This window comes from Portunus trituberculatus, chromosome 44 (genome assembly GCF_017591435.1).
Source record: "Portunus trituberculatus isolate SZX2019 chromosome 44, ASM1759143v1, whole genome shotgun sequence".
Classification (NCBI taxonomy): Eukaryota; Metazoa; Arthropoda; class Malacostraca; order Decapoda; family Portunidae; genus Portunus; species Portunus trituberculatus.
The window spans coordinates 25,935,340-25,962,839 of NC_059298.1; the positions used below are offsets into that span (position 1 = coordinate 25,935,340).

At 45.5% G+C, this 27,500-nt stretch overlaps 1 protein-coding gene across 6 annotated transcripts in view; it reads left to right on the plus strand.

Moving 5' to 3' along the window:
• Positions 1–27,500, plus strand: part of LOC123518577 (protein grainyhead-like) — a 494,700-nt gene that overhangs the window by 405,246 nt on the left and 61,954 nt on the right. For all 6 annotated transcript variants that reach the window (XM_045279450.1, XM_045279449.1, XM_045279454.1 and 3 more), the window contains one exon: positions 26,414–26,576. In XM_045279450.1, the coding sequence (XP_045135385.1) occupies positions 26,414–26,576 (163 nt within the window). The remainder of the gene's footprint in view (positions 1–26,413; positions 26,577–27,500) is intronic.

A 27,500-nucleotide genomic window follows, 5' to 3' on the forward strand; every position in this document is an offset into this window, starting at 1 on the left:
CAGGGCCTCATGTTTGATCTCTGCTTTAACCTAACACACTCACTGTCAACTCTAAGATCATGCAACTTTCCACCTCTAAACCCTCACTCTGGTGTTATGTTGTTCCTCTCTGCTTGGTAGCACGCGCCTCCAAGACACCTTTACCTCCCAACATGGGAGTTGGTGGTGTCTTTTGTATAGTCTTGCTTGTTAGTGTATAGCAGTGTGCATGCCCTATATATACTGTAAGCTGTGGTTTTATATTTAGATGCTTTTTGTAGTGGGTAAGTGACGAGCAAGAAGCCTAGAGGAGCATGCACTTTTTGGGGGTGAAGTAAGTATTGGTAAATCGTGCTGCACACATGCACATACAAGTCTATGGTTTTCGTCCATCAAATAACTCTTCGGTGTCATTCAGGCATCATCCACGTGCGAGACAGTGAGAAACCTTTGCTGTCGTAGCTGTCCTCACCTCTGTGACTGTCCATGACCCTCCCGGGGGAAATGCTTCGGGGAACAAAAGTATCTTATTATCATAACATCCTGGCTCACATATCAGTAGATTATCCTTCAAATTAATCATTTCCTTGTCTGAACGAGAATTATAGACGGAGGAGGCGAGGGTTATCCGTGTGGCCTGCAATCGTATGTTGAACACCCATAAATGTTACGTTCAAGTCCTTTCGATGGATGACTTTTCTTTTTCACCGTCGTAAAACAAAGACTGTCTAGAATAACCAACATCGTCCCTATTCGCCAAACCAATGATTGCGACTCCGGGCTCGTGAAGTAGCGGGGGTTGCATGAGCCAGGAGGAGGTACCGCTAGAAAAATATACCTCCGTCACTACAAGCTGCGACCGTCCACCCGTGCCCGCTAAAAAGCCTGAATGTGAATACTCGTAAAAAAGGTATATATATTTATTCTTTAATCAGCGATGCGTGATGCACTCCTGTCGAGATTTCGCCTCTCCCGCAGCACTACGTAAAGCGGGAGTTCCAAGCGTCCCTCTCCCAGCACTGATTAAAAGTATTCTAGGAACACCAGAGAAAAATGGACAAAAACAGTGTGTATGCGTGCAAGTGTGTGTGTGTGTATGTGTGCAAGTGTTTCTGTGTGTGTGTGTGTGTGTGTGTGTGTGTGTGTGTGTGTGTGTGTGTGTGTGTGTGTGTGTGTGTGTGTGTGTGTGTGTGTGTGTGTGTGTCCAGTTGATTAGCAAACTATAGAGGGATTCATTTGGTAAAGTACAGCATTTTTCAAAAGCCTGCAATTACTAACGACCGTCCGAAAATGGTTTTATGGTGGTGAATGGAATAGCAAGAAGTCTATCAATATAAATTAAACTTATTTTCCGCACTTATCATTCAACATAATTATTGATGTCACACCAAACTCTTCTGCCTCACCCATTTGTGAAAACTGTCACTATTTCTGGGCAGCTGCGCCAGGAAAGGTGGCGTGGACAAAAGCAGTTCAGCAAGCCAATTCTTCTCCAGTACGGCCTGAAGAGCAAGGCAATGTCGCTCACTTCTGCTTGCGATAAGCTTCGATGATAACACTGCATACATCAAACTGCTTTCAAGGGGAATTGTTTGCCCCGTGGTGTGTGTGTGTGTGTGTGTGTGTGTGTGTGTGTGTGTGTGTGTGTGTGTGTGTGTGTGTGTGTGTGTGTGTGTGTGTGTGTGCGCTTCAGACCTAACTGCAAGCGAGTTTTACTGGATTTTATTTTTCATTTTTGTTTCCCTTTTTTTTTTTTACGAAGCGGCGTCATGAAAGAAGAAATCTATAATTAGATATAAGATATTCTGAAGAAGTAAACTCGGAAAGAAAATTACCCGCGTAAATAAAAGAAACACTGGAATCACAACGGTATTCAAATATTCAGTGTTGTCTTTCTAACGCGTACTAAGGAATGGACATGAAGGCGAGACATACGTAAGGAAACAATCAGTATTATCATTGCATTTAGACTTCATATCTCTCTCACGGAGTTTTGTTTGATAACGCAGGCGAGTCCACTTTACAATGTCCAGTATGACCGGAGGAGGAGGAATACCAGGCTGGTCGATTCAGTTAAGCTAAGGTAGACTCACAAGCAGGTTAGTATGAGGTAGGTCGTCAACAGGTTTTCGCCAGGTCGTCGTGTAATCTAAACAACTCCCGCCTGCTGAAGGACACGCCGCCCCTGCCTCCGTCTCTCCTCCCCTGCTGCCGTAAGAGAAGAGGAGGAAAGTGGAGTTATCGGACAGAATTGCGAACTTTATGGGAATGTGAAAGTTGATGCTTCTTTGTGAAATACAAGTCGGGTTTATGAGGGTCGCACTGTACGCTTAATGGGGGAAAGAAAAGTGCTTTTGAGACCTGCTAGTGAGATGTGACATTAAGCTGTGAGGCTAATGGAATACTTTCAGCGGTGATAAGAGTACTAAAGGGGAATGCAGAGGGTGTTGAGTTGACAGAATGGAGAGACTGACGGAAAGATGAGAGAGAGAGAGAGAGAGAGAAAGAGAGAGAGAGAGAGAGAGAGAGAGAGAGAGAGAGAGAGAGAGAGAGAGAGAGAGAGAGAGAGAGAGACTTACCTGATAGAGGTTGGAATTCACTCAGGTAGGGGCCCCAACCACTGGTAACTTTGATATGCTGTGAGATTAAGCGACAATAAACCTTGAATGAAGGAGAGATTCGGCGCCCTTAACGAAGGTCAAAAAAAAAATAAATAAAAGGAGCGGGGTCTTGTTTCAACCTTTGTGGCCGGCCCTCGCGAATCTCCTTTCCGGAGTGGCCCGCGGCGGCGCGTCTTGCGTTATAACGAAGGATGTCCGGTATAGCGGGGGAAGTGAGCCTGATGAAGCCATTACTTCATTAAGAACGTCTAATAGATGTAATTTTCCTTTAAGTAACGTAATTATTATCCGTCGCCGAGCAAGATGTGGCTCCATTTGCTGCCTAGATACTGAAAAGGAATGGACCTTTTTTTCATGATTAGGAATTCCACTCGGGAATGAGAGAAACTTGATTCTTTTTTACAACCAGTAAAAAATATCCAAACACTCGTTAAGATGAATTTGGAGATCGTCGGGAGCTTCCGTGTGACATTTTTGTGGCCCATAAACCTGAAAGTTGAAGCAAGAGAATGTTATGACGGCGAAGGGGTTATGGTGGAGGGAATGCAATGAGAAGTAGTGATCTCACCCTTAAGGGATTTAATGGGTGCCCCTCCCTCCATCCTTCTACAGGCACACCTGAAGGTTTTTCTGTATTGAAATTCATGAATGGAACTCATTAGGACGAGGTATAGGGGCTCAGGCTCTGTCCCTGCCACTCTCCGCCTCCCCGCCACCCAGCCCCTCCCCACCACCACTGCCACCTCCTTCCACTCACCCTCCGCTAAGTTTTATATCTTCATTGTGGATTCCCTCACCTGTTTCCAGCGGCGAGACCTTGTGGGACGAGTCTCATCCCCCTCTGTGCGCGCCAGCAGGGAGGTTCTTAATCTGAGTGACGGCGTTACCAATATAGCAATCTTCCCGACATTCTGTACCTGCTTCTTACACTGGACGTTTCCCAATTCCTTTCTTGCAGTCCAATGTCATTTTGATTCTAATCAGATTTCGGACACAGCTACAGCAAAAGCTAATCTGTAATGAAAGTCGCGCCAATCGCTGTTTAAACTCTTATTAATTTTTTCCATGGCTGTAAAAGAGAAAGGATAGACGACTATGCATGTGCTAAGATATGTGCGATACAGTGAAAGATAGCTCAAGATGTAAGGACTCGTGGCGCGCCCCGAGACGAGGAAAAATGCAGGCAGGGTGAGCTGAGGAGCAGGAATCGTGAGGTTCGTTATTACGGTGCCCTGCTGGCGGGTGTCCACATTGCCCCCTTACACCCCTGTGGCACTTCAGAGTGTTCCTCTGGACGACTTTCACTCTCCCACTACCGTGAATATTCCGTATAAAGAAACAAGTAGACTAGGAAATGTCTGGAAGGGACTTCGTAATCACGTTGTTAGTGCCAAGTGAATAGAGATAAGATACGAGTATATTTATAGATGGAGATGATAGGTGGATATATGCACGACGTTTTATATAAGGATTGCGACGTATAGGCATCTTGCAATTTATGTTTTTTATGTTCTTGGTACTGCCAACAAGTGCCTATATACAAATGTCTATGTCTCTATGAGGCTGCGAAAGGTTACTCTGTTCTGTCGCTTACTCCCAGTATCATACAACAACAGTAATACAGCAGCTCTGTTAGGTTCACCTAGCAAGCATCACTTATCCACAACAAAGGTAAACATCACACAGGGAACCGTCACCCTCGTTTGTTAAGCCCAGAGTACATGATGATGGAAGGAACGTTTGGTGCGATGTGGTGCAGAAAACCAAATTACATTGTTGTAACCAGACTAGATGTTTTCCAGTAGCCACATGAGATTGAAAGCTGTGGCAGATTCTCCTTTAGCAATAAAAAACGAGTAATGGTAAATAGCGTTCAGTATCTGACGGAGGACAAGGCTGCCACTCAGTAAAGACAAGATGATTTAGATTGTTGAATGTTCCTCTGTCTGACAGCTTGATTAGGGGAGAAGAGACCAATGCTTCGCTTCACTCTTCGGTTCACTAGCTCGCTTCGTTACTGCCATCCCCCTCAGAGATAATGTGTATTTCTTGCGGCCGTAAAGATAATTGTTTCTCTCCTTACGACACTGCGCCATTATACTGAACCTTTCCTTTGTCGTTAAGTGGGTATAAAATAAACCCTTATCCATTTTTTTCTACGGCACCAAGGAATGACCGAGTCGGCCACAAAAAATATGTACTTGAGTGTCGCGACGTGAAGGTCGGAGGGGTAGAGAAAACTGTGAGTGAGCTTGTGAATGACTGGATTATCTGACTGTTCTGTTGAGAGGGAGAGAGAGAGAAAGAGAGAGAGAGAGAGAGAGAGAGAGAGAGAGAGAGAGAGAGAGAGAGAGAGAGAGAGAGAGAGAGAGAGAGAGAGAGAGAGAGAGAGAGAGAGAGAGAGAGAGAGAGAGAGAGAGAGAGAGAGAGAGAGAGAGAGAGAGAGAGAGAGAGAGAGAGAGAGAGAGAGAGAGAGAGAGAGGATATTTTAGCACTTCATGATGACAATTTTTTTCAATTCAATTATTTCGTTCAGTACATCCAATCTGCCATAAAAAAAAATATATATATATATATATATATATATCATATATATATATATATATATATATATATATATATATATATAATTACAATAGACAGTAGGAAAAAATCGGTATCTAGTGTTTTTTCTTCTTTTCTGCCTCGCTACACTGAAGAACAAATAGATGTTTACCACCAATACATTAGCTGGACAAATCAAGCCAATACAAAGCAGGAAAATGTTTGGACAAGAGTGAAGATAAAACTCAACACTCCTAGACCAGTGACACAGCAAGCATTCCTTCCCTATAGAGGATCGGGGTGCCGCCCACTTAACCCAGTAACGACCTATTAATCCGGCTTATCTCGGTGGGAAATGTATTGTGCCTTATCGCTGTCTTAATTCGGCGAGGTGATCAGGCCTGTTCGCGACCATTAAGATACGTAAGGCTGAGGGTAGGTCCTTATCTCCAGTCGCCTGCCGTTCCTGATAATTGTCACACGTACATATTTATCTCCTCGAGGCATCAATTAAAGCTATCTGGGAAGTTGTAAGCATTCCTCAGGTCTCGGAAAAGGAGGCTGGGGAGAAGAAGGATGGGAGGAGGGAAGATAGTGAGCGGCACAGAGAAGGAGAGATGTATTGGTAGTCAGGTCATGGTTTGAGGCAGGGGTGAAGAGAAAGGAGAAGGAAAAAGTCTAGCTCGGGAAAAGGAAATGTACTCAAAATGTAGCTAGATCTTAGTCCAAGGGAGGAATTGATGGATAGGACACATGATTATGGCTGAGGGAAAGTAGAGTTAGTTAACATTACTAGATCCTCACGTTTATCCCTCTCTCTTCATAAGCCTCACATTTCCTTATACCAAAAAGTAAGTATCTAGTGTCAATTTTGTACGTGAACGGAGTCTCCAGTAGCTGCAAGACCTTAGAGTATCCCTGTAGACCGTCATAGAGGGTTGTGTCCCGTCGCAATACCGTGGTTTTATTGCGTGCTGGAACGGCAAGGCGGAGTTAATTAGTGGAAGGAAAAGGAACCAAGCATGAAGGTCGTAGCGTTGGATTCAGGTTTAGAGAGAGAGAGAGAGAGAGAGAGAAATATAGATTATAAGCGCTAGAGGAAAGAGGAAAGGTAAGGTAAGTCCGTCGTAATATCGCACACCTGAAGGGGCTCCCGTGTGTTGCTCCTGCTTACCTGTTGACCTTGGGAGCTGGAAGGAAACGGTGTCCATCATTCCCTCCCTTCCCTCTGTGGCCTTTACTTCCAAACATATTACCGTGGTCTCTCTCTCTCTCTCTCTCTCTCTCTCTCTCTCTCTCTCTGTTCTAGTTAAATGATTCTTTCTTTTTTGTCCATTTTTTTCTCTGTCTGCTTGTGTGTGTGTGTGTGTGTGTGTGTGTGTGTGTGTGTGTGTGTGTGTGTGTGTGTGTGTGTGTGTGTGTGTGTGTTTTACCATACGCTTATTCCACCTTTTTTTTCACTTTTTTTACTTTTTTTCACCTAATACTTGCTTACTTTCCCCTGCATCTCGTTGTTCATTCATCTCGCTCTTCACTTTTTTCTGTGTGTGTGTGTGTGTGTGTGTGTGTGTGTGTGTGTGTGTGTGTGTTTCTTCCCTTTCTCCTCTGTAACCTGACCAAGCCATTAATCATCTTCTGAGTAAAAGTACCTCAGGTGGTCTCGAACCCTTCCTCCCTCGAACCTTCAACCCTTCAACTCTTCGAGGTGTGATTGAAAGGGGGTGAGAGAGAGAGAGAGAGAGAGAGAGTAGGAGAAGTTTCGTGAGATGAAGAGGAAGCTTAATTAAGAGCATTTCTCATTAAAGTTATTTACGCTTAATTAGACGACGAGGCAATAAAAGCAACAAATACGCGGGAATTAATTGCTTTGTATAACCTCATCACCATCACCACCTTCATCACCCTCACCACCATCATTCACCCTTCATGTCCTCACCTAGAAAGCTCAGAGTAGCAACCAAATCTATTGCCCGTAAAATCATAGCTTGGAATTTTACACAGGATCACGTAAAACTGGTAAGACTCAAAAAAAAAACTATTGAAAGGAAACCATGACAAGTTCCACGAATTCTTTATCAGCAGCGGTAAAGAGTTGCTGGTGAGAGGAGACCTGAGGGTTGAGGGGCGCGTCAAGGCCGATGCAAGCTACCTAGGACATTCTTGGATACACTGCAGCGGCTCCATACAGGTACAGATACTGATCATCACCTGAGGCCTAGGCAACGGTAAATTCATCGTGCTGAATTCCCTTCTTCCCTCCCTTTCTCCTTTTCTTCCCTCCCTGCATCCCTTTCTATTCCTCCTCCTTCTCCTCCTCCCCCTCCTCCTCCTCCTCCTCCTGCTCTTGCTGTACCATTTCCTTAATCCTCTCCTTCTCCCCGACCGTCCTCACACTCTGTATTGCTACACCTACACGTCACACTCATTCGCTTGTATTGTCGGTTTTTTTTTCCTTCCACAGTTGTCATGATGTTCATTTTGTGTTGGTATCAAGGACAGTCAACATGTGTGTGTGTGTGTGTGTGTGTGTGTGTGTGTGTGTGTGTGTGTGTGTGTGTGTGTGTGTGTGTGTGTGTGAATCAACACACAACACACACACACACACACACACACACACACACACACACACACACACACACACACACACACACACACACACACACACACCTTCTCCAATACCATCAATCACCACAGCAACAATTCCTTTCTCCAGGGAAGGTTGTTCTGTGGGAAAGGTGTCACGAACAGTTGGGTGCAGGGAAAGTGCATATTATAGATTCAGTAATAGTTACCGAATACTCTTCTCTCTCTCTCTCTCTCTCTCTCTCTCTCTCTCTCTCTCTCTCTCTCTCTCTCTCTCTCTCTCTCTCTCTCTCTCTCTCTCTCTCTCTCTCTCTCTCTCTCTCTCTCTCTCTCTCTCTCTCTCTCTCTCTCTCTCTCTCTCTCTCTCATATGTTAAAATGTTATAGAAAGAACGATTTTAACCCCTTCAGTACTGGAACACATTTTTACCTTGAGTTTGAGTATGATTAGACAATTTTCTTTACATTAGGAAGAGTCTATGGAGGTCAAAAGAATAATAGCCAGAATCTTCACTATTTTGATCCCCCACATAAGTTTTTGATCCTGTTTAAAATCATCAAATAATAAGCAGAATGAATATGAAAATACGTCATGGTACTAAAGAAGTTAAACGGAAAGAAAAATACGTGGAAGGCAGAATATTGAATAAGTTATTTTATCATTTTTTTGTCTATTTATTCTTTATTCCTTAATTCCTTTCTTATTCTTTTGATCATCATTAGTTTTTGCCTGTGTTTTTGTGTGTTCAAAAACCTTATTCAGTTCATAATTAGCTGACAAAAAAAAATCTCTTGTCGCTATTCGCCCAAAGTTTCGTGAGTCACTTCACTACGAGGTAAAACTTTGACTATCTTTTTATTTATACCATGTGAGCTTTTCACGGGAATTTATGGGCTAAAGGGGATATTTTTGGGTTACCTCCTATCTCAAAGCCCACCCGCTAGGAAACCATTGCCCCGAGTGAGGAAGCCCAACCTACACTCGGACCGTGGACAGGATTCAACCCGTGCGCTTGGAGACCCCTCGGATCCCAAAGCACGCAGGGTTCCACTGTACCACGGCGGCCCCTCTATCGACTTTTCTCCGAGGCTCCGTACAGGTCTGTGGGTTGGTTTCCTCATCCTAAGGTAACAGACCGCCCGCCCCGCCTGGACCACTCCACTTACCTCTACTAATGGGAATGTCGCGCGGTGACATATTTTCATGTCACCACCACACGCCCCTGAACTTGGCGTCTCTCTCTCTCTCTCTCTCTCTCTCTCTCTCTCTCTCTCTCTCTCTCTCTCTCTCTCTCTCTCTCTCTCTCTCTCTCTCTCTCTCTCTCTTTCTCTGTGTGTTTGCTGTTTCCTTATAGCTTTCATCAGTGAGCGTGTGTGTGTGTGTGTGTGTGTGTGTGTGTGTGTGTGTGTGTGTGTGTGTGTGTTTCATCGAGGACACACACACACACACACACACACACACACACACACACACACACACACACACACACACAGAGAGAGTCTTCCTCAAGCATTTGTTTTTGCCGCCCCAAAAATGCCCCCAACCCCCCTACGCCCCACCTCTCGGCTCGCTACAGCTGCATCTGATTGGCCGAGGCTGTCTCAAGTTTATGCAACAAAAATGTCCATCTTCTCCGAGGGTGATTGCACCTTACAGTCTGCGTTTTCCACCTTTATGTTCTCGCTGTATAAAGTTGATGTGGCTTGTACTTTTCCTCGCACAGCACCAGACGTGTAATTTGGCACTTGATGTTCTGGCCCTCATCTTCTCCCATAACTTGCCCGATGAATTTGTGCTCATGAGAACCTGGCCCCAAGTTATCATAGGCATTATTGGATCTTAGATGAGGTGGATTTCTACCGATGTCAGACTAGCATAATTCTCCCTCATTACCTATGCTGACGAGCGCTCCAAACATCCACCACCGCCGCCACTATACGTGCCCCACCTGATACAACCATGAGGTCATTCGGTGGCTAGAGGTCACTGCCACACACCCAAAGACGGTCGAATGAAAAACACATATAGCTGATTTTTCACAGCTAAGAGAAGAGAACTAAAAAAAATGTGAGATCCTTCTTTTTTCACGCTTTTAATCACCAAAATCTTTGTAATTTTGTAGTGATTTAACAAAATAATAAACAAACATTCAGTGACATCTTAAGAAGTGCTTGCCGTCTTCAGGAGCCGCGTCCCTTGAGCATCGTTGCCAGCGACCAGGGTGGCATCGAGAAAATTGAATAGCCAGTAAAGCCCCAATTAATTATCCAGTTAAGCAGTCGTACCGCGATAAATAAAGGCGATTCCTTATTTCCTGAAGCTACTTATTAAACGATTAGCCGAGAGTGTTTACGGCCTTATGAACTGGTAATAGCGACCCCTGGCTCATAAACATTAGCGCAGAACCGCCCCGTCCTCTCCACTTCCCCCCCATGGTCTTCATCCCTAATCTATCCTCCCTCCCTTGCCTGCCCATCCCCACCTCAGCCCAGGTCCCCTCACGCCTCCCCTACCCACTGAGGGTCATGCCTGGAAAGTAACTGACCAGTACTGGCGTAAATTCCGTCTGAGGGTAGTAGCCGACAGTTAAATGTAAATATCAATTGAATTATATTTCGAGTGGAGTAGCTATTTTTTTGCTCAAGGTATATTTTACACTTGGCCAGTTTCCAGGGCCTGACACAAAGGATTGGGTTCTTATGAGGGCTTCGTTAATGCAGTAGAGGTCAGTGTAGGTGGTGTGGGTCTTCCTATAATGAGGTGCGATAGGACTGACTTGATACTTAGTGACGCGTAGTAGCTGTAGTGCCTCTGTTCCTGTGAATGTCGCCTCTTCAGCTTTTAAAATTCGTTTATCCTTCACTCCTCCACTCCTTCATTCATCTGCTCCTGGAGTGAAAACGTATTTCGTATTCAGCAATCCTTGTCAGTCTCACTCCCAAACCTTTCTAGAGACTCCACTGAAGGAGAATTAATTCTCGCACATCCACACTCACGCCCCGCATAGCGAGTACTTCCTCCCCTCCCTGCGTTACCGCGCTGTGCTACATCTACACAGGTTCGTGTCTCAGACCACAACTTATCCTCTCACTGTCACTGTGATGTTAGGTTTTCGCGAGACATATTTTACGTTAGGAGGAGGGAAAAAAATGGCACATCTACTCTGACCTAAGTCTGGGTTCTCTTCTCGTGCACGAAGGAGGCCAGCCTATTCCTCAGGTGATACCCTGACCCTCCCTTCACCTGCTTCATGGTTTCCTTCACCTGTATGGGAGACCTTTCCCACACTCTCACCCTTCACAATGAAAAAAAGACTGTAATGAGATACTACCTTCACAATTTCGCACGCAACTTACGTATTTACTTCATCACATTTCTTTTTTCCTATGCCAAGATCCTCCACACGACCAGTCCCTTTCGCGGCTCCCTGCCGTGTCAGAGAGAAACACGGCCGTACATTCGACAAGAGAAAAAATACAAAGAAAGTTGAAAGTACGGGTTGATTGGAAGATGTTACGATATCCCCGAGGCCTCGCAGTAGGCGGCGTGTCAGGGAGTCAATAGAAGGGAAGGAGGACGTGTCTTTCTCACCCTATAAAGCCATTACTCTTTCCTGTACTAGTCAAGGCGCCTACCCGAAGGAAGAGTTAGTGTGTTACAGCTCATCGATAGTATGGGTCCGCGCCGCGCACACCTGGCCTGCTTGGAACAGGTGTCCGCACTCATCCAACCAAGTGTACCTATTCATTACGCTTTATTTTTTTTCTGATCTATTGAAATGAGGTTCTCTCTCTCTCTCTCTCTCTCTCTCTCTCTCTCTCTCTCTCTCTCTCTCTCTCTCTCTCTCTCTCTCTCTCTCTCTCTCTCTCTCTCTCTCTCTCTCTCTCTCTCTCTCTCTCTCTCTCTCTCTCTCTCTCTCTCTCTCTCTCTCTCTCTCTCTCTCTCTCATCACTGAATTGGAGATCATTTTATGTCAGTCAATAGTTCACCAGACGTATGCAATGTGTCACATGAAAACCAGGATAATGAATGTTTCGTAGTTACTCCCCGATCAACTGGAATGCACACAGGCAGAGAACCAAGAAGACACACACACAATATTTGACGGGAAGTTCACAAAAGCCTTTGGAGAAGCAGTGACGACCTTCATCATGTCGACAAGTAGGCAGCAACTCGATCTTTTTTTTCATTCTTCTTGAGGGAAACGAATTAACATACCTACTTTTTTGTCTGTGCATGGAGCAATTTTTCCGACACGTCTGCTGCGTTGTGAGGCAAGAACTGGACCTCTGATTGAAGGAAGAGGCGCAGAAGAGGTCGGTGGGGACATGGCCCATACCGTGCTCCATTACTGCTCCCTCCACCGCCGGGAAATGTCAAGGCGGTCAGCGGGAATCTCACTTACACCACCACAAAATGTTTTACTGTGTTATTCCACGTTGTCTTTTTCTTCGTTTCGATCCCCCCAACCTCCCGTTCCTCCCTCTATTCCTTGGTCGTAAATTTGAGACAACACTCATTTTGGTAATTTTCTTTTAGATCAGGGCTATTTTTTCATCTCTGTGTCAGTATTTTGTCCTTTTCTCCCCCGTTATCCTGGCTGCAACTTCCATTTGTTGTCAGTCCGCAGCATCGCCTCAGCCATTCTGTCTACATTGCTGCATCATGCTGCCTAACCCACCCTGTCTTCATAACTTACATTGCACCTCCTCCCCTTCCCTCCACGAACCCTCCTCCACCTGCCACCTCACCTCCCGTCACACACACACACACACACACACACACACACACACACACACACACACACACACACACACACACACACACACACACACACACACACACACACACACACACACACACACACACACACACACACACACACACACACACACCTACTACTATCACTGTCTCTCTGCACCTAAGCTCGCGCCCGCATTGTTAACTCCCACTGTAGCTGCCACTCCCCCATCACCGCCGTCACCACCATTACCAATAACAGTACCACAAAAATAACTAGGAGTTGTACTACATGCCAACCTTCCACCCACTTCCTCCTTCCCCACTCCTCCTAAGTACCACCACCCCGATGTCATAAATCAAGACTCATCGGCGAGGTCAACCCGAACCCGTGATCTTGTGGTTTTGAGTCGCCCCGCCCCACCCAGAAAAAAAAAAATAAGAAGAAAAAAGGAAACAAAAGCAGCGTATTAGCTACACCGAAAATTTGTTTCATCCAGCCAGCCCGGAGCAGGGGAGCACTTACAACACGACCCGTCTGTAGGCAGCAAGCAGGCGTTGACGTGTGTGTTCGGAGGGCGGTGGTCAAGGCTGTGCCGTTACTGGTGATTCTCTTTTTTATTTTTCCTCACCAGAGCCCAGAGACGGAGATCTTACAGTAGACAAGGCAAGGTGGTCATTTTTACATATGCCGACGTGTTCCTACGACTGCACACGGCGCTCAAAAAGGCGTTGCGGGAATGATTTTTTTTTTTTTACTATATGTGGATTTTGCGCAAGATATCACGGCGGTGCTGGATATGGAGGAAGCAAAGGGAGGACAGGGCGGCGTTCCTTCACGGTGAGTCATTTCCTAGGCAAGCCACTTTGATCCCGAGAGGTGATGTTTTTGTTTGTTTACCCACGATCCGAGGCTCCCTGTGGCACACTAGGAATCCGGGCGTGGAGAGTACAAAGGGAGATCGCTCGTAAATCACACATACAAAACCAATACACTTCTCTGTCTAATAGAACTGTTGTAAATTTACCGGAGGAGCGCACCATCCCGGGAAGAAGGTAATATCCATTAGTCAGTAGTGGACATCGCTGGAAGATAGATCGAGGGCGTGGTGGATAGTTTGATGGCAGAGAGGGATAGAGGGCGGGACGCATTAGCCGCTGGTAGCTATGTGCGTGGGTCGGGCCGGGCGGGGGCGGGCGGAGTAGTAGACGACGACAGAGCTTCATATTAAAAGGTTCAGACGTAAAAAACAAGAGAGCGAACGGAGTCTTTTGATATCATAAGCAGGGATGGTGCGAGGAGGAGGAGGAGGAGGAGGAGGGGGGGGACCGTGAACACCTGCTTCCCGCGTGAACAACACACACACACACACACACACACACACACACACACACACACACACACACAGAGAGAGAGAGAGAGAGAGAGAGAGAGAGAGAGAGAATGCAAAGAAAGATACATATATACTTATATACACACATACATACATACATGCATACATACATACCACCAGCCTCTGAAGGTCGTACAAGGTTGAGGGAAGCGAAATGCCTGAAATTCATTCTATTCCAGGCCCTTCAGTCACCGCCGGCCATGTAATAAGCCTTCCTTACTTCCGACAAGTACACCTGTTTTTCATTTTTTTTCTCCCTCCATCATAATAATCTTCATCTATCAAAGTCACTCATGCCATTTACTTTTTACCTGGAATACGCCACGAATAACCAGGAAATACCCACTCTGTAAGGTAAAGGTAAACTGTCACTGCCAATTATTTCAGTATTTCTTATGTTGTTATTGAAGCACAAGGCGATGAGACTCAGACATTCCAGACCTTGGTGCTGGAAGGGAAGTACTGGTGAAGTTGCCTTAGCGGTAGTGAAGCTTCTTACACGTGAAGTAGTGGATAAGTGGCGTGTACAAGGCGGTGCAGAAGTGTCAGATATGAGAGAAGACATATGATGGAGAGGTGGTTGAGGAAGACACGAGGGAGGAGGAGGAGGAGGAGAAGGAGGAGATGCGAGGCAGGTCAAGGAAAATGGGAAAACCGTAATTCGGAGGTAGTGAGGTCTGTGAGAGAGGTGAATGAAGGTGAAGCTGTGGGAGAGTGACTGACTGACTGAGTGATTGATTTAAGACACCGTGGGAGAGAGGAGAGGAAACGGTCTGGAAGAGAAGCGGTGTAGTTTGAGTTGCGATATTTGTGATGGAAGGGGAAAGATTTGCAGGTGATAAGAATGGAAGTGCTCACCTTTGAAGAGAGTCAGTTTATGCGTTTACTCCTCCCGACCGTTCACTTAATGTTGCGGTGACAATTACCGCGTCGTACTTATTGTTTGCATCCATAAGCTGTTTACATAATACGAGACAATGATCATGTTGTTTCATTTCTCCCTAATTTTTTTTTTCTCCTTTAGATTTTACTCATGCAAACAAGTTATGGCTTCTCACACTTGCATTTCTGTCATCTTATGTTTTCTTATGTCTTGTTCTTCCTCTTTCTTCCGTCTTCCTGAGTATCTGAGCATCTAGTACATACCCTCACCGCACCCTGTTCTCTCTTACCTGTTACCTGTCACACACCTCAGTTTCCTGCTCTCCATAACCACATCTATTTTTACTCTCCCTCGCTACACACATCTCCCTCCGTTTACTTTCTCCCTCCCCTCACCTACCTCAATTCCCATTTAGTCAGTTACCTTGCCTCAGTCCCCTCATCATCCCTTCACCTTCCCTCTCCCTCACCTCCTCCCCTCAGCCTCACCCTCACCTCTTATCCTCCCGTGCCCATCTCTCCCCTTAGCCGTCTACCAAGTTACTTACGGATGCAAATAGCTCAGGAGTTTCTTGAATATCGGATCGATATATTTCTCACATAATAATCACTGATTACAGAGGCGTAAACCATAATTCTACCCCTCCGTTGATGGCCATCGGTAAGCCAGCGAGGGGGGATATAGGGCAAGGAGGGAGAGGGGATGGAGAGAAGAAGGGAGGCCACATGAAGCTCAAGGAGAGGAGTTTATAGACATGAGGAACAGAGGGAATGTGGTTATGAAGGGTTGGAGAAGTGAGGAAGGGGCGGGCTTTGCTGAGGTTGCAAGAGAAAAATGGTACGAGTATTTCTAAGGTTGCAGGCAGTGGTGGTGTGGGATGGGAATAGAGGTAGGTGGAGAGAGAAGGGTGAGAGTGGAGGTGGTGCTTCGTGGAGTGTGAGGGAGTGGAAGAGAGAAGTGGAGAGGAGAGGAGAGGAGAGGAGAGGAGAGAAGAGAAGAGGAGAGAGAGGGAGGGGTGAGTTTGATCGTAATGAAACACTGGGTCTGGCTGCTAACGGTGCTCGCCTACCATCCTCAGCTGCTGCAAGAAATTGATTTTTATGCAGCAACAAGAAGCAGACAATAGCTGCAGTAAATAAGAACTGTGTGCATTATTATATGCATTATTTTTATGTTAATCGCCTCATCCTTACGAGGATAATGGCGGATGATTTGAGGTTTGAAAGACACTTTTATTGAGGTTATTAATTAAGTACCTTGAATGAGATGATAAACGCGTAGCCAATGGATAGTTTTTCTCACTTTCTTGTAAGTTTGTAGGTCAACCGGCCAAGCTCGTGGAGCGGAGTGGAGGGGAGAGGCCATGGATCGACCAGGGCGGGCGGAGGTGATGAGCGGAAAGAAGCCCAACGCGACGGCAAAATATTACCCTCTCCTTACACGGCTAGACGTCATTACCGCAGCTACCGACGACCCAGTCACACCAATTTGTTTTCAGTGCACAAGCCTTCCCCTCCATCCCCTTCCTGCCCTGTCCCGTCCCGTCCCGTCCCGTCTTGGTGACACGTCTGAGCTAGGGAATCATTCACGAGGGGCTGTCGATATTTGCATGAAGGAGAGGTTGTGTGCGTTGAGGCTTTAAGTGTTGTGTTTATTCTGTCTTGATATCGGTGATGACCGGTTGTGGAGCTGTGAGTTTGTGTCTTTCTTTGCGTGTCAAGAGGTCTCTTTTTTGTAAGTGTGCTGATACCTTCCTCCTCCTCCTCCCAGTTCCTCAGCCTCCGTCGCCTCATCCACACACAACCCCCACCTCCAATGTCGTCTTCCTCGTTAATACATTGATGACTCTCAGCCGTTTCTGTGAGTGAGGTCACGTTCCTCCCCGCGACCTTCTCCCTCTACCCACCGACGATACATCTCCCCAGCACACCATTGTTTTGGTCCCCATCCTGGCCTGAGGCGGCGTCCGGGCGGGTAGAACATCAGGCTAGAATAAAACAATTAAGATGACAAATGGGCTGCGAGGAGCTAATGTACGATCTGGAGGAAGTTTGTATAAAGGGTCCACTCCTCCCCAGCCATCCCCGGCGTGCTCCACTACTCGTTACCGCTGCTGCTGGGAACAGAATTGTACCTGAACATTACGTTCGATGGAGTGTCGTTAGGAAGCAATACAATAGTTTCTTTCTTTACAGAGTAATTGTGTGGGATCTCACGGTAATTAATCTGAAATAGATGCTGTACTCGATCAGTGAGTCCCGCGTGGACAGTCAAGCCCTCCCTTGGAGTCTGAATTTTATGGTGCATCAGCTTCAGTCCCACAAACACCGTTGTTTGCAGCTCTAATGAGCCGCAGCAGTCGGGAAAATTAATATCAAGTCCTGCGATCTTATGATGTGCCTTCCAAATATATTATCTATTATATTGAGCCTTTGTTGAATTAAATCACTTATGGGCTGCAAAATTAAAGGTCACAAATTATCACAGGTAGGTAAGTCTGGGAGCAGGATCAGTGCATAAATACTAAATACAAGTGTAAATTATTGGGCAGCCTTCAATTTTTTCCCGTCTAATGTGTTGGCGAGGTGTGGATCATGATGCTGCAAGTTTGGTCTTAACGGACCTGCAGAGCCGGAGCATCATTTAGATATATCGTATGATATATGTGACGTGTCATTTTTAAGGTGTTACAAGAATATTTACTTTGTAGCCATTGTATTTTTTGGCGCCGCCAGCAGCTGGAAGCGAGAACAACCCTCTGAGAAAAGGTTGACGCCCCTCTGCTCGGCCCCGCCCCGCCACTCTCGCTCTGTCAGCAGTCAGCAGGCAGACAACTCATTTACTCCGTGGCAGCTGTGGCTAGAGTGGTGTGTTATTGTCGTGTGGGAGTGCAAGGTGGTGATCCAGTGGCAGTCCCTGCACCCATTGGGTTTTGTTGTGCGGGAGAAGTACTAATGTTTCATCTCATTTATCACTATTACTTGGTGAGAGTCCGTGATTACCGTAGCTAAGCTCTCGCAACCTTGGGCATTGATCTCACTTGTCCCACAAAACGTGTGATTTATTGCTTGCCCCTGTTCCTTGTTGTCTACTGCTCGAATATATTAAGAAAGGGTGGGAGGAAATGGACTAGTTCGCTGGAGGGCTGCTTACTAGAACCTCGTGTTTTAGACGCAGCACCCACCGGAGGAACGGCACGCAAGCAATGTCCACAAAGCAGGACTATTGAGCATGTTTACTGCGTATAATTGCCTTGGAGCTGATTATTTAGTGCTGAACTGCATTCCTGAATTCTACCTTTTTATCTTGCCTCTCGTATTATTAAGAAAATATTATTTTATTTATTAGAAAAAAATCTTAACGAGCATTCAAAGGCAAACATCATCATACTTCTCTCTCTTCCCTCATTCCCGGGGTGTAGGATGACCATGCAGGGAATGTATGTCATCTCAGGCGCGACCACAACTACGACGAGATTCAAACCTAACACAAGCTTGGCCTTCAGCTGAATGTAGCCTCACGACAACTTATACGCTTGACGTGGTTTTCAGCAGCCATTAGTCATTTCAACGTGGATTTTGTTTTGTTTTGTTTTATTTTGTAAACATTTTTTCACTTCCATTATATATTCAATATAAGCTGTAATCTTATATCTGTCTGTAGGCACGGACTTTTGCTTCTCAGATCTTGGCTTCAACTTTTGTACGAAGCATCAAGTACGTTCTTCCGTTGTATTTCTGGTGATGACTAATTGCGCTTCCCTCCTGCTCTGCTACTGACGCTCGAGAGACGCTGAGAATATTTGTAGTGGATGAGGATGAGTGGCAGGTGTGGATGCTCTCACCTCATCTTTGCCGCCCGGGGAACTCTGCGATGCTCACGACGCACCCGCAGCGGCGACGAGCCCTGAGTGGCGTCTTCCGGGCCAAGACGCCAGCCACACCGCTGCCCTCACCGCCGCCCGCCCGTCCGTTCGTGTGAAAGTTTATCTTAATGGCGTTTACATCCCGAGGGAAGGAAGGTGTTGATGGACACTAACTCTAATCACACTCACCAGCCTCAGGGTCATAATTGGAGCTTTTTTTTTGCGGGTGTACTTTGAGGTTTGATGTACTTAAAAGAAAATTAATAGAATATGTACACGAGAAAGGAATTCTGAGCGTTGGTGTTCTTCTCTCTGTTTGCATTCCTCTCAGTGTTAGAGAGAAAGAGAGAGAGAGAGAGAGAGAGAGAGAGAGAGAGAGAGAGAGAGGGAGAGAGAGAGAGAGAGGATGAGGAAGAGGTTGAAGTGGGAGAGAAGGAAGAAGGAGAGGAGGAGCAATAACTTGGCCTGCCACCGACGGATGATGGATGGCGGCCTCACACCCTCGGCTGGGGAGGTGAAACGAAGGTGGTTGTTGCATGCCTGAATTTGCCTCTCTTCCTCACTCTCCTCCTTTCCTCCGCTCATCCTCTCCTCCTCTCTCACCCTCCCTCCCACTGTCTTTCTCTTCCTATCTCTTTACTTCATTTTCTACTTAACCTGCTTCCTTCGTCTCCTTAAGTTGAGTGGTTAAAATGTATGTGTTTTGTTGGTGTGCTGCGAATGACTCAAGGTGGTACGAGACAAAACTCATAAAGGGGCTGACTAATATTGTATGATATCAGACTTTCACTTGCCATTCTCGTCGTCATAAGTGTTTTTCTTCCTTTTTTTTAAGTTTTAGTCACGCGTAAAAGTTACAGGAATGCAAGTAATTCGGTTCAGGTGAAATGCACACACACACACACACACACACACACACACACACACACAAATAAAAAATTAACTGACGTGACGTGTTTGCTCTCCATCTCGTCTCGTTTTCTATGAGGTATTTGTAGTCAGAATATTCTTTGTTTTGGTGATAGAGAAGGAGTGAGCATTCTTTCATCATCATCATTATCATCATCATCATAATCATCATGATCATCACCAGCGTCACAATCATCATCACCAACTTCTTTGAATTTACAAATGAACAAAAACCTGACCTAACTTTCCATATTTATTGTCAAAGGATAACATTTTTGTAAAAGTTGAATAATTGTTGTTCATGTGTGTTGTTGATTTCCATACATCGCCAGGCACGAAGCCACGAGGGCATACACGAGAATTCCACGCCGTTAAAGCAACACGCGAGAGAGAGAGAGAGAGAGAGAGAGGCTTAATGATACTCTCTAGGCAGCAAACGTAATCCATGTTACAACCACCGTGGTGCTCCACTGAAAGGTGGAGGTAAGGAATAATTTTCGCCCACTGGCCATCCCGCAGGTAAAAACACCAAATAACATGCAGATGAACCATAATAACTGAATCTAGCAATTACTCGCTTGTCTGCATTCTCAATTAAAACAACTTTTTGCGGGATACATCACTGACATTACGGCGATAATTGCAGTTTTTGTCCTGGTGTGCGCCGGGATGCACGCCAAGGGGCTGCCTGCACGCCATTTCTTCACTGGTCGTAATAAAAGGGAGGTGGCACGGCTTTCATGGACACTGAGTATTTATTTATTGGAGACTTTTAATTTGCTTCACGCGGACAGGACTCAAACCGCCCCCTGACACCCGCGGGCTGCTCCAGACGCGTCCAGGTGTTGCTGCTGATGGGCCTCAAGGTAACCACGCTGCCCGCTGGCCTACAAGAGTGTGGCCTGTGTGAAGGAGCATACACACACACACACACACACACACACACACACACACACACACACACACACACACATTTTCATCATCACTCGTTTTCCCCTTTCTCTCTCTCTCTCTCTCTCTCTCTCTCTCTCTCTCTCTCTCTCTCTCTCTCTCTCTCTCTCTCTCTCTCTCTCTCTCTCTGATTGAATTTATATCTAGTTCATTTTCTTTTTTTTTCTCTCTCTCTTTCTCTTTCCCTTATTTTACAGTTTTGTGGCATAAGATTTTTTTTTTTTTTTTTTGCCTTCACTTTCTGCGCCTGACTAAAATAATATGACGGCGCACGAACACTGCCGCACCACCACCACCACCACCACCACCACCACCACCACGCAGCACAAAAGGAGGAGAGGAGGAGGGGTGTGTTCGTCGCGTTTTCTCTTCTCGTTGGTAAATAGAAAAGAGGGTCCGAGATGATTTTCGTTTAATCCACTCGGCATAAAATCGCTCACTCTTGACTCCCTCCAAACACTCCAGATTTCTCCTCGCCAACCCAAATCGAACTGGTTGACTGACACGAATGAGTTTTATTTTTTTTTCCACCATATAAGAAAGAAAAGCAGTGAATAAGCGCAGATTATATTCCACTGTTTTGTCTTCCTGTTTATGTATATTCACTTTCATCATCCGTTGTTCATGTGAGGCCTAAACAGTAGTCAGCTTTCCCAGCCTTCCTGTTTTTCCCCACCATATAAGAAGAAAAGCAGTGTATAAGCGCAGATTATATTCCACTGTTTTGTCTTCCTGTTTCTGTATATTCATTTTTTATCATCCGTTGTACATCTTCCTCGTAGCGGCTTATCATGGGAGGCTTAAGCAGTATTCAGCTTTCCCAGCCATCCTGTACTAGTTCCTTCAGTTCCAGTAAGCGTACGGGGTTTGTCATATACACGCCCACTCGCACCTACACTTATATGTCCTCACTGTGTCTTATCCTCCTCGTCTCTTGCTTCCTTTCGGTTCATCTTTTGTGTTTCCCTTCGTTATTCCCTCCGTCTTCGTCTAAATGCATTAAAGTAATAGTCGTAGCAATGTGTATGTTTGAGTGCGTGTGTTTTTTTTAATTCTCTCTCTCTCTCTCTCTCTCTCTCTCTCTCTCTCTCTCTCTCTCTCTCTCTCTCTCTCTCTCTCTCTCTCTCTCTCTCTCTCTCTCTCTCTCTCTCTCTCTCTCTCTCTCTCTCTCTCTCTCTCTCTCTCTCTCTCTCTCTCTCTCTCTCTCTCTCTCTCTCTCTCTCTCTCTCTCTCTCTCTCTCTCTCTCTCTCTCTCTCTCTCTCTCTCTCTCTCAAGATCTGCATGTAATGATCGAGCTTTCACGGCGCGGTGACGCAAGGTGGACGTCCAGACAAGACCCTGGAGAAATCAGACGTACAAATGTAAATCTCCATTATCACACGACTTCAAATTATTCCTTCCCTCCCCTTTTCTCTCTCTCTCTCTCTCTCTCTCTCTCTCTCTCTCTCTCTCTCCACAAGTCTTATTTTTCTTCTTCTTCTTCTTTTTAGTTTGTCTTACGAGTCATTAGTTGGTTAGAGGCGTCTGGGTTTTTTTTTTCCCCATTCACTGTCTTTTTTTTCTTTTTCTTCGATCTTTTCTTTTCTTTCTTTTTTTTTCTTGGGTTGATAGGCGATGGGATTGGTCTCTCCGGGGAATGACTTTGGGCCTGGTATCTGATGGGCGGGGCGGGTCGGGGCGGGGCGGCTTGCTACGTCCTGCTTGGCTCCCTAAGAAAGGCGCTGACTCGGTGATTACGGATAATTAAAATTGGCTGATTATAGTCCCAGCACATAATTAAAAATGCTCTCCACATTCTAGTGATTTAAATGAAGGTTGCGAAATGTGTGTGTGTGTGTGTGTGTGTGTGTGTGTGTGTGTGTGTGTGTGTGTGTGTGTGTGTGTGTGTGTGTGTGTGTGTGTGTGTGTGTGTGTGTGTGTGTGTGTCGGACGAGGAAAGTTGAAGATTTAAAACTCATTTGCATAATCTCGTTCGTTCTTGTGAGTCTTTGTGTACGGGCGTGAGAAATCAGTGTTAATTTGAGTCGTCACACTAAAATGTCATGATTATATAAGTGTGTGTGTGTGTGTGTGTGTGTGTGTGTGTGTGTGTGTGTGTGTGTTCAATACGTTTCAACCCCTTCGCTTTAACATTCCACCTATATTAATCTTATTTATTCCATTATATTTTACTAGATTTTCTTCTTAATTAACTCTATCGAGGTGGAGTGTGTACACCTTCCGTACTTCCAAGGGTCGTCGCACCTGGGAAAAGAAATTAAACAAAAACACAGACGAGAAAATGGAGCATTAAACTTCTTATTTTAATTTATGTGTAAGCATATCCTGTGTATTAAATTACGGACCAGAGAAAAGGCTTGTGGCTTGGGGAGGGGGACTCGGCGTTGGGGAGAGGGAGTAGGGGAGGGCAGGAGGTGGGGGTGGGGATTAGTCTGAGTGGGGGGTGCAGGGCGGGACGGCAGGTGGAAGGATTGGGAGTGGAGGGGGAATGGTGATGGGATCGCCTCGCATTTGGGATCCAGGTAGAATAAGCCTTTTCGATCTCACCACCACCACCACCACCACTACTACCAGGGCTGCCAGGATCATGAAACGAGCCAGGAATGAAGGACTGTGAGAATAGTATGCTTAAATATTTTTGAAGATACACAGGTGGCTTTTTTGCACATCGTCCTCCGCTGAAGTATACATCCTACGTACGTACGCACTCCCCACTTACAATCCCACTTGCATGCATATTTCTCTGGCGGCGGGAAAAATTACGCATAAATATATTTCCTCCATCGCCGTAATATGTGAAGTAATGTCGCCCCGCGGTTGCACGGTGTTCCCCAGGTTTAGCTTGAGGGAATGTTAATCTCGGGTATCGTGTTATAGCCTCTACTTCGATATTCTCAGCGTGTAGATGTACGAGTGTGTAGTAGATACGTAATGTGTGTGTGTGTGTGTGTGTGTGTGTGTGTGTGTGTGTGTGTGTGTGTGTGTGTGTGTGTGTGTGTGTGTGTGTGTGTGTGTGTGTGTGTGAGAGAGAGAGAGAGAGAGAGAGAGAGAGAGAGAGAGAGAGAGAGAGAGAGAGAGAGAGAGAGAGAGAGAGAGAGAGAGAGAGAGAGAGAGAGAGAGATTTTCTGCGTAGTAAATAAACATGCATTTTTACTCTCCAGCAGCCGAATTTTGTAGACAAGCAGGAAAGAACCCCCACTTAGTGTCTATAAAAGGCGACGCCACCGTTGTTAAGACAACGGAGCACTGTAGTAGTAGTGTGAGTAATGATACAGCACTCCTTGTTGTCGTCAATACTGCTGTTGTAGTCGTGGTTTAACGCCAAAGAGAGAATACTGAAGACGAGAACTGGATGTTAGGAGAGGTTTTTAAGTACAGATTTTCCTTCTACTCCGTGTTTTAGAGAGAGAGAGAGAGAGAGAGAGAGAGAGAGAGAGAGAGAGAGAGAGAGAGAGAGAGAGAGTGGAGGCAGAGGCAATAGGGTGTCGGTGAGTCCAGCAGTAGCAGTTCTAGGGAGGGAGATCACCACGGCCGAAGATCTGCCTTATACACGAGACGCTTGCCCTTGCCCGCGGCTCTCTCCTTGCACGGGGGAGAGGGAACAATTTGTCTCTAGCCCGGAGTTACCTTCGTTCTGCTTGGCAATGACCTTAATCACTGCTTGTTGGGATCTGGGCGGCAGGGGTGAGTTAGTCTGAATATATGTTATTGAAGGGGAATTCACTATGATTTGTATCTTTGCTGAACCCCTGTATTGAATATTCATTTATTATGTGCATATTGCCCACTCGCTACCTCATTGGTATTCTGTGGCGGGAATTCTGTTTTACCCTTACCCCTCAAGGATCCGCCACTCAGATAAACGTCTTGTATTTCAAGAATACCATTTCAGACCTGTCATTTTGGCTCGATTTGTTTGTGCAGTCATGGGAGACAGAAGGAGATGCGCTTCCTGAGGAGTGGTGTAATTAATGGTGGCAGTAGGTGTTGACTGGCCCCATGGACCTCCCAGGAAAACGTATCATCAATTGATTCAAAACATCAGGCCAGCTGAATAAAAACTGCGCTTTATATCCTCGTTTGAGATAATGCGGGCTAGGGTTGCTGTGGTAAAATTTTAGTGGAGGAACTGAATTCGGATTTGTGACGCTTGGCTGCATTTTAGCACGTCATCCTTCGCGATCTATTTTTCTTCATGACAAACCAAACGAGCTGAAGCCTATTAGCAGCGGACAGCACCTCCCTGCGCTGCCCTATAGCCGCAGCCCTCCACCTCGCACTCCTTCAAGCACACAAAGAACTCCTGACTAACGAACAATTCTTCTTCGTCACAAATTATATATCAGACGAGTTGCGTGAGAATCCATCAGACTTCACCCTCATGAATGTCTTCGCTTTACAGCTTCATTATTCAGCGCGCGGGTAAAACTCATCATGTGGCCGCCAATAAAACCATGCTAAGTATTTTCAATGGTCACGCACAATCGTTATCACCGGCGACATGGCGCTCAAGGGCCATGACCAGGGGCAGAGAGAGACCCGCTGCTGTCACTCTCCCTCCATCTTTCTCTGACGACACATGAAACTCGTTAGGGGAAGAAAATAATAGACGCACGTGACATGTAGGTTCACTCGAGGATCACGTTTTTCGCTACCCAGGCAATGTTTCCTTTCTTCACGCTTGTTTCTTAATATTATCGCTTATTATAGTGAGGAAAGATTAATTCCACGTTATTAGTGGCGTTTAGTATAGTGTGTGCTTGTTCGGTTATCTCATATTGATGTTTTAATGAGATATCGAGCAATTATGGTACTAAAAGGAAAAGACTAATGAAATATACTTCCTGATGGAGCTATAACATAAGAACATTATGTGTATACTCTTCTCCATAATATCATAATGTATCATTTGGTGAATTACACTGGCACTGCACGAATCAAGCGACTTTACAGATAGTGCCTCTGTCTTGTTCACTCTTCGGTTATCGATGCATGGCAAGTCCCACACTTCTTGTGAATATCAGTGATGCTATTTTTATGAAAGCCAGTAGTAGCTCTCTGCTGTGTGAGGCCACCGAGGCGCCCCTTCACGCTACTACTGACGGTCGCCCCCTGGCGGCGACCATGAACATGATGGGTCCAACGCTGAGAGACGCGCTGATTATATTGCTTGCGATCTTATATTGAATATTTGGATATTAACTTGGGAGTTACGGAAATTGAGTGTTTTGCACCTGAAGAGTCTTTTTGTGAGTGTCAATTAAACTGTAAAAGTTTATATTGACGCTCATGGTTAACCATCTGTTTACTATTCGGGACATTATCTGCGTCTAAATGCTCATTATCTTATTTTTTTTTTTTTTTCATTTTTCCTTGTATTTAACCTCTAAACTCTGAGTGATGCTTATATATATATATATATATATATATATATATATATATATATATATATATATATATATATATATATATATATATATATATATATATATATATATATATATATATATATCGCACGTGTACATGTTTGTCTCTATTTAGCATACAATTAGGTTATCATTTCTTCTTATTATATTTCTTCTCAATGAATTGATTTACTTCCACTTCTATTCCCTTGCATTTCTGCTTCGCCTGAAGGAGTAAAATGAAACATTTTGTAATGTTGATCCAGTTAAGTTATTACGATTTTGATTTTGTAAGAAATAATTCTCTCTCTCTCTCTCTCTCTCTCTCTCTCTCTCTCTCTCTCTCTCTCTCTCTCTCTCTCTCTCTCTCTCTCTCTCTCTCTCTCTCTCTCTCTCTCTCTCTCTCTCTCTCTCTCTCTCTCTCTCTCTCTCTCTCTCTCTCTCTCTCTCTCTCTCTCTCTCTCTCTCTCTCTCTCTCTCTCTCTCTCTCTCTCTCAGCATCATGCTAATCACACACCTGTTCTCACCTCCACCTCAGAGTCAACCAGTACGGCTTCAAGTACCACCTGGAGACGCCCATCTCGACCTCTCAGCGGCGGGAGGATGACCGCATCACCTACATCAACAAGGGCCAGTTCTACGGAGTTACCATGGAGTACATTCACGACCCAGAGAAGCCCCTCAAGTCCGGCACAGTCAAGGTATGTAAGGTCACTCTTGCTCTGCCAGTCACGACGCGCCCAGTCAGCCCCTCCCTTACCTGCCCTGCCAGGAAATCAGGGAAGAGAGAAAGTCATTGTCCTTGTGTGTGTGTGTGTGTGTGTGTGTGTGTGTGTGTGTGTGTGTGTGTGTGTGTGTGTGTGTGTGTGTGTGTGCTTGCGTGTAAGCATATACCTCATTATTAACTGAGTGGCATTGTGGGCTGCCATCTGTTGCCTAAGTGTATATCATGTTTTGAACTCTAAATATTTTATGTGCCGAAAAATGTGACGCCACAGAAAAATACGAAACATGATACGAGGCGAATGACAGATACCGACTGTGTTCGTGGGAAGCAACTCGTATCGCCTCTCTCCCGCCGCTGGGAACACCGTATGGGTGGAGCCGACTTGAAATTACCCACATTAATAAAAGCGAAACTAGCAGTGTACTTTATCTCAACATTCGTTCTCTCATCCTAGAGATCCTGTCGCTGCTCCGATACTGAGGGTAGAGATTACTAATACACTGCAAATGTAACTTTAACTACGATGTTTTGGTTTTGTTTAGCTCAGTCGCTGTTGAAAAAAAAAGTAGGAAAAATACGATGTTCTAATTAGTGTTATGGAACATGTGTTTTGATAGCGATGGTGAGGAACGTTGATGATGCAGTAAAGTCACGTTCAGTCTATCAGTAGCTGCGGCGGGTCTTAGTGATAAGGAGTAAGCTGGCCGGTAACCACAGCGCCGCGGCCTCGTCTCAGGTGATCCGCGACTCCCACGACTATCACTGGCAGGAAACTGGGTCTGGCCGCCCTTGTGGTCACCAGGGGAACCCAACCTGTGATTGAATCTGTGTGTGTTTTTCACCATCCTTGGGCGAGACTGTGGTCACTCTAAGCACCAGTCACGGACAGGTGGAGTGG